This window comes from Petromyzon marinus, chromosome 66, assembly GCF_048934315.1.
Source record: "Petromyzon marinus isolate PM22_M1 ecotype Great Lakes invasive population chromosome 66, UKy_Petmar_22M1.pri1.0, whole genome shotgun sequence".
Classification (NCBI taxonomy): domain Eukaryota; kingdom Metazoa; phylum Chordata; class Hyperoartia; order Petromyzontiformes; family Petromyzontidae; genus Petromyzon; species Petromyzon marinus.
Window position 1 is genome coordinate 5,479,160 of NC_133732.1, and position 15,000 is coordinate 5,494,159.

Below are 15,000 nucleotides of genomic sequence, written 5' to 3' on the forward strand. Positions count from 1 at the left end.
TCACTCACCCACTCACTCACCCACTCACTCACTCACACACACACTCACACACTCACCCACTCACTCACCCACTCACTCACTCACCCACACACTCACCCACTCACTCACCCACTCACTCACTCACCCACTCACTCACCCAATCACTCACCCACACACTCACCCACTCACTCACCCACACACTCACCCACTCACTCACTCACCCAATCACTCACCCACACACTCACCCACTCACTCACCCACACACTCACCCACTCACTCACTCACCCACTACCTCACCCACTCACTCACCCACTCACTCACCCACTCACTCACCCACTCACTCACCAACACACTCACCGACACACTCACCCACTCTCTCAGACACTCACTCACTCACCCACTCACCCACTCACTCACTCACCCACTAACTCACCCAATCACTCACTCACCCACTAACTCACCCAATCACTCACCCACTCACTCACCCAATCACTCACCCACACACTCACCCACACACTCACCCACACACCCACTCACTCATCCACTCACGCACTCACCCACACACCCACTCACTCACCCACTCACTCACCCACACACTCACCCACACACTCACCCACACACCCACTCACTCACCCACTCACTCACCCACACACTCACCGATGGAGCCCTGGTGATGGTGATGTCTTGAGATCCAGTGGATGAGGAGTCACCACCATCATCACTCTCGCTATAGAAATCTGGAAACCACCAGCATCATCATCAGCATCAACAGCAACATCATCAGCAGCAATATATGTGTGCGTGTGTGTGTGCGTGTGTGTGTGCGTGTGTGTGTGCGTGCATTTTCTGTCCGTCTGTTACAGCAGAGGTGTAGGGAATTCCAACAAGACCTACATCTCTGCTTTATTGACCTGGTCAAGGCCTATGATACCATCAGTAGGCCTGGGCTCTGGGTTGTTCTTCGTGCTTTTGGAGTCCCTGACCCTCTGCTCACGATCATTAAGGACCTTCATGATGGTGAGCGGGCCCGGGTAAAACTACGTGGCTGGGAGTCGGAGCCATTCCCTGTTCACCTTGGGGTGCGAAGTAGTTCGTGAAGCCTTTGATGGCTGTACTAGCGGTAGTGTAGCGGTTAGCGCTACGCTGCGCTATGAACCTGGCGACCCGGGTTCGATTCCCGCTCACGGCCAACACCAGTGACGATTATCTGAACCGGTCCCGGGCCTCCCCTAGGTCGACTCAGCCTCAGATGAGTACCTGGTGCGGTGTGTAGTAAACATCGCCACTGGGGAGACAAAGGCGGTCAGGCGTGGTGCTGGCCACCCACCCCCTCGTGTGCCGTGCCGGCCTTCATAGGTGCTCGCTAACAGCACTTGCCCCTACAGTATGTTAAGGCTACACGGGGGATCTTTGTGTGCGTGTGTGCGTGTGTGTGTGTGACTGTGTGTGCGTGTGTGCGTGTGTGCATGTGTTCGTTGAGGAGATGGAGAGTTGGAGTCGGCAGAGGGCAGAGATGATCTCCCAGGCCAAAATGCTGAGGGAGGGTGGCGTTTGTGCACAGACTGCCCTACATGACATCATAACAACAGTCTGGACCACTGGACGGGTTCCACAGGATTGGAAGGATGCCCTGGTGGTCCCCCTCTTTAAGAAGGTGGACCGCACAGACTGTAACAACTACAGGGGCATCTCACTCCTCAGTGTAGGCCGGGAAAGGTCCTGGCAAGGATTATTCAACATCGCCTTGCCAGGCACGCTGAGGAGAGACTTGTGGAGCCCCAATGCGGTTTCAGGAAAGGGCGGTCCTGCACAGATGCCATATTTTCTGTCCGTGTTCTACAGCAGAGGTGTAGGGAATTCCAACAAGACCTACATCTCTGCTTTATTGACCTGGTCAAGGCCTATGATACCATCAGTAGGCCTGGGCTCTGGGTTGTTCTTCATGCTTTCGGAGTCCCTGACCCTCTGCTCACGATCATTAAGGACCTTCATGATGGTGAGCGGACCCGGGTTAAACTACGTGGCCGGGAGTCAGAGCCATTCCCTGTTCACCTTGGTGTGCGACAGGGATGTCCTCTGGCTCCCACATTATTTAACATCTATTTTGACCACGTAGTTATTGAAGCCTTCAGTAGCTGTACCGGAGAAATTTCCATTTGGTACAGATATAATGGGAGGCTGATGGATGCCCGGGTGCAGTCAAGGGATGGCTCCCTATTGCTCAACCATGTTATGTATGCCGATGATTTGGTAATAGCTGCTCATTCAGAGGAGGAGTTGGAGACGCTGCTGCTGAGACTGGAGCGTGCCACTAAGAGGTGGGACCTTACCATCAGCCCCACCAAAACTAAGCACCTGCCTGGGTATTTTGTACCATCGGACACTCCAGCCCCACAAATCCCAATTGGTGATGGGGCAGTTGTGGAGAGAGTGGAGAGTTTCCCATATCTGGGCAGTGTGCTAATGACCAGCTCCAGTTTGACAGCAGAGGTCACACTCCAAATCAGTCAAGCGGCAATATCTTTAATCGATTGCGTAACGCTGTGTGGAAGCTACCTGGTCTGTCGCTCCGCACTAAGCTTCAGGTCTTCTCGGCCACGGTCATTCCCTCCCTTCTCTACGCTTGCGAAATGTGGACCCCCCTAATGGAACATCTTCACTGGTTAGAAACATTTAGGTTGGCCTGCCTACGATCCATCCTGGGTTTAACCAGACTGGATTGTGTGAGCAGCTCACAAATCCTTGAAAGATCTGGACAAAGTCCCATCGGTGAGCTCCTCTGGCAGACAAGGCTGCGATGGCTGGGTCATGTAGCCCGCATGCCCAGCCACCGCATGCCTAAACAGCTTTTGTTCGTCTGGATCAAGTGGGCTAAACGGGCGCGGCACGGGCTAGAGAAGAGATGGAGTGATGTGGTACAGGAGGACGCGGAGCTGAGTGGACTTGCTGATGACTGGTACCAGCGGTGTCAAGATCGGCCTCTGTGGAGGAGGCTCGTGAAGGATGCTACTGGGCAGTTGAAGGCAGTCGCCCTCCAACAACAACGGAGGGCGGAGGAGCGACGCTCACAACAACGAGCGGAGCGCCGGGTGGCTAAAGCACAGCAAGTTGGCACAGTAGGGGGCACAGGTGGTGCATCAGCCAGTCATCTCAGTCAGTCGACCCGTGGCACCTGGGTCTGCCCCGTGACCTCCTGCCAGCGGGCGTTCGACACTTCACGTGGCCTCAAGGTGCACATAGCCTGGCACAAGCGTCGTGGTGACGTCACCGCCACTTAGTGGCGAATGGTGGTTCTTGTTGTTGTGAGTGTGTGAGTGTCGTGAGTGAGTCTGAGTGAGTGTGAGTGAGTGTGAGTGTCTTAGTGAGTGAGTGTGAGTGAGTGTGAGTGAGTGTGAGTGAGTCTGAGTGAGTGTGAGTGAGTGTGAGTGAGTGTGAGTGTCTGAGTGTGTGAGTGTGAGTGAGTGAGTCTGAGTGAGTGTGAGTGAGTGTCTGAGTGAGTGTGAGTGAGTGTGAGTGAGTCTGAGTGAGTGTGAGTGAGTGTGAGTGAGTGAGTGAGTGTGAGTGAGTGTGAGTGAGTGTGAGTGTCTGAGTGAGTCTGAGTGAGTGTGAGTGAGTGTCTGAGTGAGTGTGAGTGTCTGAGTGAGTCTGAGTGAGTCTGAGTGAGTGTGAGTGAGTGTGAGTGTCTGAGTGAGTGTGAGTGAGTCTGAGTGAGTCTGAGTGAGTCTGAGTGAGTCTGAGTGAGTCTGAGTGAGTGTGAGTGTCTGAGTGAGTGTGAGTGAGTGTGAGTGAGTGTGAGTGAGTGTGAGTGTCTGAGTGAGTCTGAGTGAGTGTGAGTGAGTGTCTGAGTGAGTGTGAGTGTCTGAGTGAGTGAGTCTGAGTGAGTCTGAGTGAGTCTGAGTGAGTCTGAGTGAGTCTGAGTGAGTGTGAGTGAGTGTGAGTGTCTGAGTGTGTGAGTGTGAGTGAGTGAGTCTGAGTGAGTGTGAGTTAGTGTGAGTGTCTGAGTGGGTCTGAGTGAGTGTGAGTGAGTGTCTGAGTGAGTGTGAGTGTCTGAGTGAGTGAGTCTGAGTGAGTCTGAGTGAGTCTGAGTGAGTCTGAGTGAGTCTGAGTGAGTGTGAGTGAGTGTGAGTGTCTGAGTCTGAGTGAGTCTGAGTGAGTGTGAGTGAGTGTGAGTGTCTGAGTGTGTGAGTGTGAGTGAGTGAGTGTCTGAGTGAGTGTGAGTGTCTGAGTGAGTGAGTCTGAGTGAGTCTGAGTGAGTCTGAGTGAGTCTGAGTGAGTCTGAGTGAGTGTGAGTGAGTGTGAGTGTCTGAGTGTGTGAGTGTGAGTGAGTGAGTCTGAGTGAGTGTGAGTTAGTGTGAGTGTCTGAGTGGGTCTGAGTGAGTGTGAGTGAGTGTGAGTGTCTGAGTGAGTGAGTGTGAGTGAGTGTGAGTGAGTCTGGGTGAGTCTGAGTGAGTCTGAGTGAGTGTGAGTGAGTGTGAGTGAGTGTCTGAGTGAGTGTGTGTGTTTGAGTGTGTGAGTGTGAGTGAGTGAGTCTGAGTGAGTGTGAGTGAGTGAGTGTGAGTGTCTGAGTGTGTGAGTCTGAGTGAGTGAGTCTGAGTGAGTCTGAGTGAGTGTGAGTGAGTCTGAGTGAGTCTGAGTGAGTCTGAGTGAGTGTGAGTGAGTCTGAGTGAGTGAGTGTGAGTGAGTGAGTCTGAGTGAGTGTGAGTCAGTGTGAGTGTCTGAGTGAGTGAGTCTGAGTGAGTCTGAGTGAGTCTGAGTGAGTGTGAGTGAGTGAGTGTGTGTGAGTGAGTCTGAGTGAGTGTGAGTGTGAGTGAGTGTCTGAGTGAGTGAGTCTGAGTGAGTGAGTCTGAGTGAGTCTGAGTGAGTGTGAGTGTCTGAGTGAGTGAGTGTGAGTGAGTGTGAGTGAGTGTCTGAGTGAGCGAGTTACCTTCAGGATCCAGATTGTCATCACTGTAGCCAATAGCAGCCAGACCTAGTAGGTTCATCCACCTTGCACACAGACACAGACAAAGATCCCCCGTGTAGCCTCTTACACACTGTAGGGGCAAGTGCTGTTAGTAGCGAGTAGCAGCGCCTATGAACACACAAAGACAAAGATCCCCCGTGTAGCCTCTTACACACTGTAGGGGCAAGTGCTGTTAGTAGCGAGTAGCAGCAGCAGCGCCTATGAACACACAAAGACAAAGATCCCCCGTGTAGCCTCTTACACACTGTAGGGGCAAGTGCTGTTAGTAGCGAGTAGCAGCAGCTACCTATGAACACACAAAGACAAAGATCCCCCGTGTAGCCTCTAGCAGAGCTGCAGGGGCAAGTGCAGTCACACAGACACAGGCAAAGGTCATCTAGGTAGCCTCTTACAGACTGTAGGGGCAAGTGCTGTTAACGAGTATCCACCTATGAAGGCTACCGGCACTGTGGCACACGAGGTGGTGGGTGGCCAGCACCACCACGCCCGGCCGCCTTTGTCTCCCCGGCTCTGATGTCTACTGCACAACGCACTGGGTACTCGTTTAAGGCTGAGTCGACCTAGGGAATGCCCAGACATCGGTTCAGATCATCGCTGGTTCGGCTCGTGGCCGTGAGCGGGAATCGAACCTGGGTGTTCTGCCGTGTTAGTAGCGCAAACAACTACACCACCACTCCCACACACTCACACACTCACTTATACACTCACACACACACTCACTCACACACTCACCTACTCACCACTCACTCACCCACTCATACACTCACACACTCACTTATACACCCATTCACTCACTCACTCACCCAGTCACTCACCCACTCACTCACTCACCTACTCACCCACTCACTCACTCACCTACTCACCCACTCACTCACTCACCTACTCGCCCACTCACTCACTCACTTATACACTCACTCACTCATTCACCCACACACTCAGTCACCCACACACTCACCCACTCACTCACCCATTCACTCACTCACCTACTCACTTATACACTCACCCACACACCCACTCATTCACTCACACACTCATACACTCACTCACTCACTGACCCACACACACACTCACTCACCTACTCACCCACTCACTCACTCACTCACTCCACCTCACTCACCACTCATACACTCACTCACTCACCCACTCACCTACTCACCCACTCACTCACTCACCCACTCACTCACCTACTCACCTACTCACTCACTCACTCACCCACACTCACCCACACACACACTCACTCACCCACACACACACTCACTTACCTACTCACTCACGCACCTACTCACTCACTCACTCACCCACTCACTCACTCACTCATACACCCACTCACCCACTCACTCACCTACTCACTCACTCACTCACCCACTCACTCACTCCCTCACTTATACACCCACTCACTCACTCACCCACTCGCTCACTCACTCACTCACCTACTCACTCACCCATTCACTCACTCACTCACTTATACACTCACTCACTCACCTACTCACTCACTCACTTACACTCACTCACTCTACTCACTCACTCACCACTCACTCACTCACTCACTCCCACTCACTCACCCATCACTCACTCACATCACTCACTTATACACTCACTCACCCATTCACTCACTCACTCACTCACTTATACACTCACTCACTCACCTACTCACTCACTCACTCACCCACTCACTCACCCATCACTCACTCACTCACTTATACACTCACTCACCCATTCACTCACTCACTCACCCACACATACACCCACTCACTCACTCACTTATACACCTACTCACCTCTCACCCACTCACTCACCCACTCACTCACCCACTCACTCACCCACTCACTCACACACTCACTCATACACTCACTCACTCACTCACACACTTACTCACCCACTCACTCACTCATTCACTCCCTCACCCACCCACTCACTCACTCATACACCCACTCACTCACTTATACACCCACTCACTCACCTACTCACTTACCTCCTCTCCCACCCACTCACTCACCCACTCACTCACCCACCCACCCACCCACTCACTCACCCACCCACCCACCCACTCACTCCCACTCACCCTTCACTTCCTCACCCACTCACTCACTCATACACCCACTCACTCACTCACCTATTCACTTACCTCCTCACCCACCCACTCACTCACCCACTCACCCACCCACCCACTTACTCACCCACCCACTCACTCACTCACCCATTCACTTCCTCACCCACTCACTCACTCATACACCCACTCACTCACCTATTCACTTACCTCCTCACCCACCCACTCACTCACCCACTCACTCACTCACCCACCCACCCACTTACTCACCCACCACTCACTCACTCACCCACTCACCCATTCACTTCCTCACCCACTCACTCACTCATACACTCAATCACGCACTCACCTATTCACTTACCTCCTCACCCACCCACTCACTCACCCACTCACTCACTCACCCATCCACCCACTCACTCACCCACTCACCCATTCAATCACGCACCCACTCACTCACTCATACAACCACTCACTCACCTACTCACTTACCTGCTCCCACCCACTCACTCACCCACTTACTCACCCATCCACCCACTCACTCACTCATACACCCACTCACTCACCTACTCACTTACCTCCTCACCCACCCACTCACTCACCCACTCACTCACCCATCCACCCACTCACTCACTCACCCACCCATTCACCCATTCACTAACTCACCCACCCACTCACTCACTCATACACCCACTCACTCACCCACCCACTCACTCACCCATCCACCCACTCACTCACTCACCCACCCATTCACCCATTCACTAACTCACCCACCCACTCACTCACTCATACACCCACTCACTCACCCACCCACTCACTCACCCATCCACCCACTCACTCACTCACCCACCCATTCACCCATTCACTAACTCACCCACCCACTCACTCACTCATACACCCACTCACTCACCTACCCACTCACTCACCCACCCATTCACTCACTCACCTTCTCACCCACCCACCCACCCACTCACTCACCCACCCACCCTCCCACTCACTCATGATGCCACTGCTGATGATGCTACTGCCACTGATGATGATGCTACTGATGATGATGGTGATGATGCTACTGATGATGATGCTACTGCTGATGATGATGATGCTACTGATGATGATGATGCTACTGATGATGATAGAGATGATGCTACTGATGATGATGCTACTGCTGATGATGGTGATGCTGCTGCTACTGATGATGATGCTACTGCGGATGATGCTACTGATGATGATGGTGCTACTGCTGATGATGGTGATGATGACCCCACCTGGTCATGTCTTCGAAAGTCTCAGCAGCGAAGTGGAACGTGGGCTTGTGATCGTGAAACACCCGGAACGTGCTGCACACACACACAGACACAGACACACACAGACACACACACACACACAGACACACACACACACACAGACACACACACACACAGACACACACACAGACACCCACACACACAGACAGACACACACACAGACACACACACACACAGACACACACACACACACAGACACACACACACAGATTCATACACACACAGACACTCACCCACACAACAGCAACCGCCATTCGCCACTAAGTGGCGGTGACATCACCACGACGCTTGTGCCAGGCTATGTGCACCCTGAGGCCACGTGAAGTGTCGAACGCCCGCTGGCAGGAGGTCACGGGGCAGACCCAGGTGCCACGGGTCGATTGACTGAGATGACTGTGGCTGATGCACCACCTGTGCCCCCTACTGTGCCAACCTGCTGTGCTTTAGCCACCCGGCGCTCCGCTCGTTCTTGTGAGCGTCGCTCCTCCGCCCTCCGTTGTTGTTGGAGGGCGACTGCCTCCAACTGCCCAGTAGCGTCCTTCACGAGCCTCCTCCACAGAGGCCGATCTTGACACCGCTGGTACCGGCCATCGGCAAGTCCACTCAGCTCCACGTCCTCCTGTACCACATCACTCCATCTCTTCTCTAGCCCGTGCCGCGCCCGCTTAGCCCCCTCGATCCGGCCAAACAAAAGCTGTTTCGGCATGCGGTGGCTGGGTATGCGGGCTACATGACCCAGCCAACGCAGCCTTGCCTGCCGGAGGAGCTCACCGATGGGACCTTGTCCAGATCTTTCAAGGATTTGTGAGCTCCTCACACAATCCAGCCTGCAGGTTAAACCCAGGATGGATCGTAGGCAGGCCAGCCTAAATGTTTCTAACCGGCGAAGATGTTCCATTCAGGTCTTCTCGGCCACGGTCATTCCCTCCCTTCTCTACGCTTGCGAAACGTGGACCCCCCTAATGGAACATCTTTCACCGGTTAGAAACATTTAGGCTGGCCTACCTACGATCCATCCTGGGTTTTACCAGGCTGGATTGTGTGAGGAGCTCACATATCCTTGAAAGATCTGGACAAAGTCCCATCGGTGAGCTCCTCCGGCGGGCAAGGCTGCGATGGCTGGGCCATGTAGCCCGCATGCCCAGCCACCGCATGCCGAAACAGCTTTTGTTCGGCCGGATCGAGGGGGCTAAACGGGCGCGGCACGGGCTAGAGAAGAGATGGAGTGACGTGGTACAGGAGGACGTGGAGCTGAGTGGACTTGCCGATGACTGGTACCAGCGGTGTCAAGATCGGCCTCTGTGGAGGAGGCTCGTGAAGGACGCTGCTGGGCAGTTGGAGGCAGTCGCCCTCCAACAACAACGGAGGGCGGAGGAGCGACGCTCACAACAACGAGCGGAGCGCCGGGTGGCTAAAGCACAGCAGGTTGGCACAGTAGGGGGCACAGGTGTTGCATCAGCCACAGTCATCTCAGTCATCTCAGTCAGTCGACCCGTGGCACCTGCTGGGTCTGCCCCGTGACCTCCTGCCAGCGGGCGTTCGACACTTCACGTGGCCTCAAGGTGCACATGGCCTGGCACAAGCGTCGTGGTGACGTCACCGCCACTTAGTGGCGAATGGCGGTTGTTGTTGTGTGTGTGTGGGTGAGTGTGTGGGTGTGTGGCTGAGTGTGTGGATGAGCGAGGGGGTGTGAGTGAGAGTGAGTGTGTGGGTGAGTGTGTGGATGAGTGTGTGGGTGAGTGTGTGGGTGAGTGTGTGGGTGAGTGTTTCAGGCGATGAATAATTTAGAGAGAGGGGGAGGGAGAGAGTGGGAGAGAGAGATAGTAAGAGAGATAGTAAGAGGGATAGTAAGAGGGATAGTAAGAGAGGCCTACTGGTGTTTGCGGTATGTCCCTGAGGCATCCACCCTGAACCCTGTGACGTTGAGATAGCCCTCGGCCTTCTCCGCCTGGAGGACACATAACGATGTCTCATCATCATCATCACCACCATCATCATCATCACCATCATCATCACCATCATCACCACCATCATCACCATCATCATCATCATCACCACCATCATCAACATCATCATCACCATCATCATCACCATCATCATCATCACCATCATCACCATCATCACCGGCAACACCACCATCATCATCATCACCACCATCATCAACATCATCATCATCACCACCATCATCAACATCATCATCATCATCACCATCATCATCACCACCATCATCAACATCATCATCACCATCATCATCACCATCATCACCACCATCATCACCATCATCACCACCATCACCACCACCACCATCACCACCATCATCATCACCATCATCACCACCATCATCACCATCACCACCATCATCATCACCATCATCACCATCATCACCATCACTGGGTGTTGGGTGTGTGTGTGTGGTGTGTGTGTGTGGTGTGTGTGTGTGTGGTGTGTGTGTGTGGTGTGTGTGTGGGGTGTGTGTGTGTGGGTGGGTGTGTGTGTGGTGTGTGTATGTGGTGTGTGTCTAGTGTGTGGTGTGTGTGGTGTGTGTGTGGTGTGTGTGTGTGGTGTGTGTAGTGTGTGTATTGTGTGTGTGGTGTGTGTGGTGTGTGTGTGTGGTGTGTGTGTAGTGTGTGGTGTGTAGTGTGTGTGATGTCTGTGTGGTGTGTATTGTGTGTGTGTTGTGTGTGTGGTGTGTGTGTGGTGTGTGTGGTGTGTGTGTGGTGTGTGTGTATGTGGTGTGTGTGTGTGGTGAGTGTGTGTGTGTGGTGTGTGTGTTGTGTGTGTGTGTGGTGTGTGTGGTGTGTGTGTAGTGTGTGGTGTGTGTGTGGTGTGTGTGTGTGGTGTGTGTGTTTGGTGTGTGTGTGTGGTGTGTGTATGTGGTGTGTGTGTGTGTAGTGTGTGGTGTGTGTATGGTGTGTGTGTGTATGGTGTGTGTGTGTGTGGTGTGTGTGTGGTGTGTGTGTGTGTATGTGGTGTGTGTGTAGTGTGTGTGGTGTATGGTGTGTATGTGTGTGTGTGGTGTGTGTGTGGTGTGTGTGTGTGGTGTGTGTGTGTGGTGTGTGTGTGTATGGTGTGTGTGTATGTGGTGTGTGTTGTGTGTGTGGTGCGTGTGTAATGTATGTGGTGTGTGTGGTGTGGTGTGTGTGTGGTGTGTGTATGTGGTGTGTGTGTGGTGTGTGTGTAATGTGTGTATGTGTGTGTGTGTATAGCGATAGTGTAGCGGTTAGCGCGCTGCGCTATGAACCTGGCGACCCGGGTTCGATTCCCGCTCACGGCCAACACCAGTGACGATTATCTGAACCGGTCCCAGGCCTCCCCTAGGTCGACTCAGCCTCAAATGAGTACCTGGTGCGGTGTGTAGTAAACATCGCCACTGGGGAGACAAAGGCGGTCGGGCGTGGTGCTGGCCACCCACCCCCTCGTGTGCCGTTCCGGCCTTCATAGGTGCTCGCTAACAGCACTTGCCCCTACAGTCTGTTAAGGCTATACGGGGAATCTTTGTTATCTTTGTTATCTTTGTGTGTTGTGTGTGTGGTATGTGTGTAATGTATGTAATGTATGTGGTGTGTGTGTAGTGTGTGTGTCTCTGTGTGTGTGTGTGGTGTGTGTGATGTCTGTATGGTGTGTGTGTAATGTGTGGTGTGTGTATGTGGTGTGTGTGTGTAATGTGTGTGTGTGTGGTGTGTGTGTGTGTGGTGTGTGTGTGTATGGTGTGTGTTTGTGGTGTGTGTGTGTGGTGTGTGGTGTGTGTGGTGTGGTGTGTGTGTGTGTGTAATGTGTGTGGTGTGTGTAATGTGTATGGTGTATGTATGGTGTGTAGTGTATGGTGTGTAATGTATGTAATGTATGTGGTGTGTAATGTGTGTGTATGTATGGTGTATGTATGGGGTGTGTGGTGTGTATGTGGTGTGTAATGTGTGTATGTATGGTGTGTGTGGTGTGTGTGGTGTGTGTGTGGTGTGTGTATGGTGTGTGTATGGTGTGTGTGTGTGTGGTGTGTGTGTGGTGTGTGTGTGGTGTGTGTGTGGTGTGTGTGTGGTGTGTGTGGTGTGTGTGTAGTGTGTGTGTGTGGTGTGTGTGTGTGGTGTGTGGTGTGTGTGGTGTGTGTGTGTGGTGTGTGTGGTGTGTGTGTGTGGTGTGTGTGTGTGTGGTGTGTGTGGTGTGTGTGTGGTGTGTGTGTGGTGTGTGTGTGGTGGTGTGTGTGTGTGGTGTGTGTGTGTGGTGTGTGTGGTGTGTGGTGTGTGTGTGGTGTGTGTGTGGTGTGTGTGTGTGTGGTGTGTGTGGTGTGTGTGTGTGTGGTGTGTGTAGTGTGTGTATGTATGGTGTGTGTGTATGTATGGTGTGTATGTGGTGTGTGTGTATGTGTATGTGTGTGTGTATGTGTGTGTGTGTGGTGTGTGTGTGGTGTGTGTGTATGGTGTGTGTGTGGTGTGTGTGTGTGTGGTGTGTGTGTAGTGTATGTATGGTGTGTAGTGTATGGTGTATATATGGTGTGTGTATGGTGTGTGTATGGTGTGTATGTGGTGTGTAATGTGTGTGGTGTATGTATGGTGTGTGTGTGTAGTGTGTGTGGTGTGTGTGTGTGGTGTGTGTGGTGTGTGTGGTGTGTGTGTGTGGTGTGTGTGGTGTGTGTGGTGTGTGTGTGTGGTGTGTCAGGTGTGTGTGGTGTGTATGTGGTGTGTAGTGTATGGTGTGTGTATGGTGTGTGTATGGTGTGTATGTGTTGTGTAATGTGTGTGGTGTATGTATGGTGTGTAATGTGTGTGTATGTATGGTGTATGTATGGTGTGTATGGTGTGTGTATGTGGTGTGTGTGTGTATGTGTGTGGTGTGTATGTAATGTATGTAATGTATGTGGTATGTAGTGTATGGTGTGTGTGTGTGTGTATGGTGTGTGTGTAGTGTGTGTGTGGTGTGTGTGTGTGTGTGGTGTGTGTGTGGTGTGTGTGGTGTGTGTGTGGTGTGTGTGTGGTGTGTGTGTGTGGTGTGTGTGTGTGTGTGGTGTATGTGTGTGGTGTGTGTGTGTGTGTGGTGTATGTGGTGTGTGTGTGATGTGTGTGTGGTGTGTGTGTGGTGTTTGTGTGTGGTGTGTGTGTGTATGTGTGTATGGTGTGGTGTGTGTGTAGTGTGTGTGTATGTATGGTGTGTGTGTGTGTGTAGTGTATGTGGTGTGTGTGTGTGTGGTGTGTAGTGTATGTGTGTATGGTGTGGTGTGTGTGTAGTGTATGGTGTATGTAATGTGTGTGGTGTGTAGTGTGTGTGGTGTATGTATGGTGTGTGTGTAATGTGTATGGTGTGTGTGTATGTATGGTGTATGTGTGGTGTGTAGTGTATGGTGTGTAATGTATGTAATGTATGTGGTGTGTAATGTGTGTAGTGTGTGTGGTGTATGTATGGTGTGTGTGTAATGTATGTATGGTGTGTAGTGTATGGTGTATGTATGGTGTGTGTATGGTGTGTAATGTATGTAATGTATGTGGTGTGTAGTGTGTGTGTGGTGTATGTATGGTGTATGTATGGTGTATGTATGGTGTGTGTATGGTGTGTAATGTATGTAATGTATGTGTGTGTGTAGTGTGTGTGGTGTGTGTGTGTAATGTGTATGGTGTGGTGTGTGTGTAATGTATGTAATGTATGTAATGTATGTGGTGTGTAGTGTGTGTGTAGTGTGTATGTAATGTATGTGTGTGTGTAGTGTGTGTGGTGTGTGTGTGTATGTATGGTGTGTAGTGTATGGTGTGTAATGTATGTAATGTATGTATGGTGTATGTGTGTGTGTAGTGTATGTGTGTGTATGTGTGTATGTGTGGTATATGTATGTAATGTGTGTGGTGTGTAGTGTGTGTGTAATGTATGTAATGTAATGTATGTGGTGTAGTGTGTGTGGTAAGACACGCACGGACGCGGCGTGGAACCAGTAGAGGCGAGGGCCTTGCAGCAGGGCCCAGACGCGGCCCCACTTGGGAGGCCCCAGGGAGAACCCCGCGGCCGCCTCCCCTCGGGGCCGCTGCCGCCACAGCCACCCACGGCAGTGGCCAGGGCCCAGCAGGGCGCACGACACGCGGCGACCACTCCTCGCTGGACACACACACACACACAGATACACATATATATACATACATACACATACATATATACATACATACACATACATATATACATACACACACATACACACATACATACACATACATATATACATATACACATAGAGATACATACACACATACATACATATATACATATACATACACATACATACACATACATACACATACATACACACACATACATACACATACATACACATACATACACATACATACACATACATACACATACATACACATACATACACATATACATACACATACATACACATACATACATACACATACATACACATACACATACATACACATACATACACATATACATACACATACATACACATACATACATACACATACATACACATACATACACATACACACACATACATACACATACATACACATATACATACATACACATACATACACATACATACACATACATACATACACATACATACACACACAGACACACACACAGACACACACACACAGACACACACAGACACACACACACAGACACACACACACAGACACACACACACAGACACACACACACAGACACACACACACACACAGACACACACACACAGCCACCCA

The 15,000-nt window shown here is 51.7% G+C and overlaps 1 protein-coding gene across 1 annotated transcript in view; it reads right to left on the minus strand.

Annotated features, from left to right (window-relative positions):
- LOC116938267 (uncharacterized) overlaps positions 1–14,402 on the minus strand; it is a 41,459-nt gene extending 27,057 nt beyond the window's left edge. The window contains exons 1-5 of the mRNA XM_076054539.1: positions 14,187–14,402; positions 10,165–10,238; positions 8,252–8,323; positions 4,904–4,965; positions 637–716 (exon numbers count right to left, since the gene is read on the minus strand). Of these exons, the coding sequence (XP_075910654.1) occupies positions 637–716; positions 4,904–4,965; positions 8,252–8,259 (150 nt within the window). The 5' untranslated portion in view covers positions 8,260–8,323; positions 10,165–10,238; positions 14,187–14,402. The remainder of the gene's footprint in view (positions 1–636; positions 717–4,903; positions 4,966–8,251; positions 8,324–10,164; positions 10,239–14,186) is intronic.
- Positions 14,403–15,000: the final 598 nt, after the last annotated feature.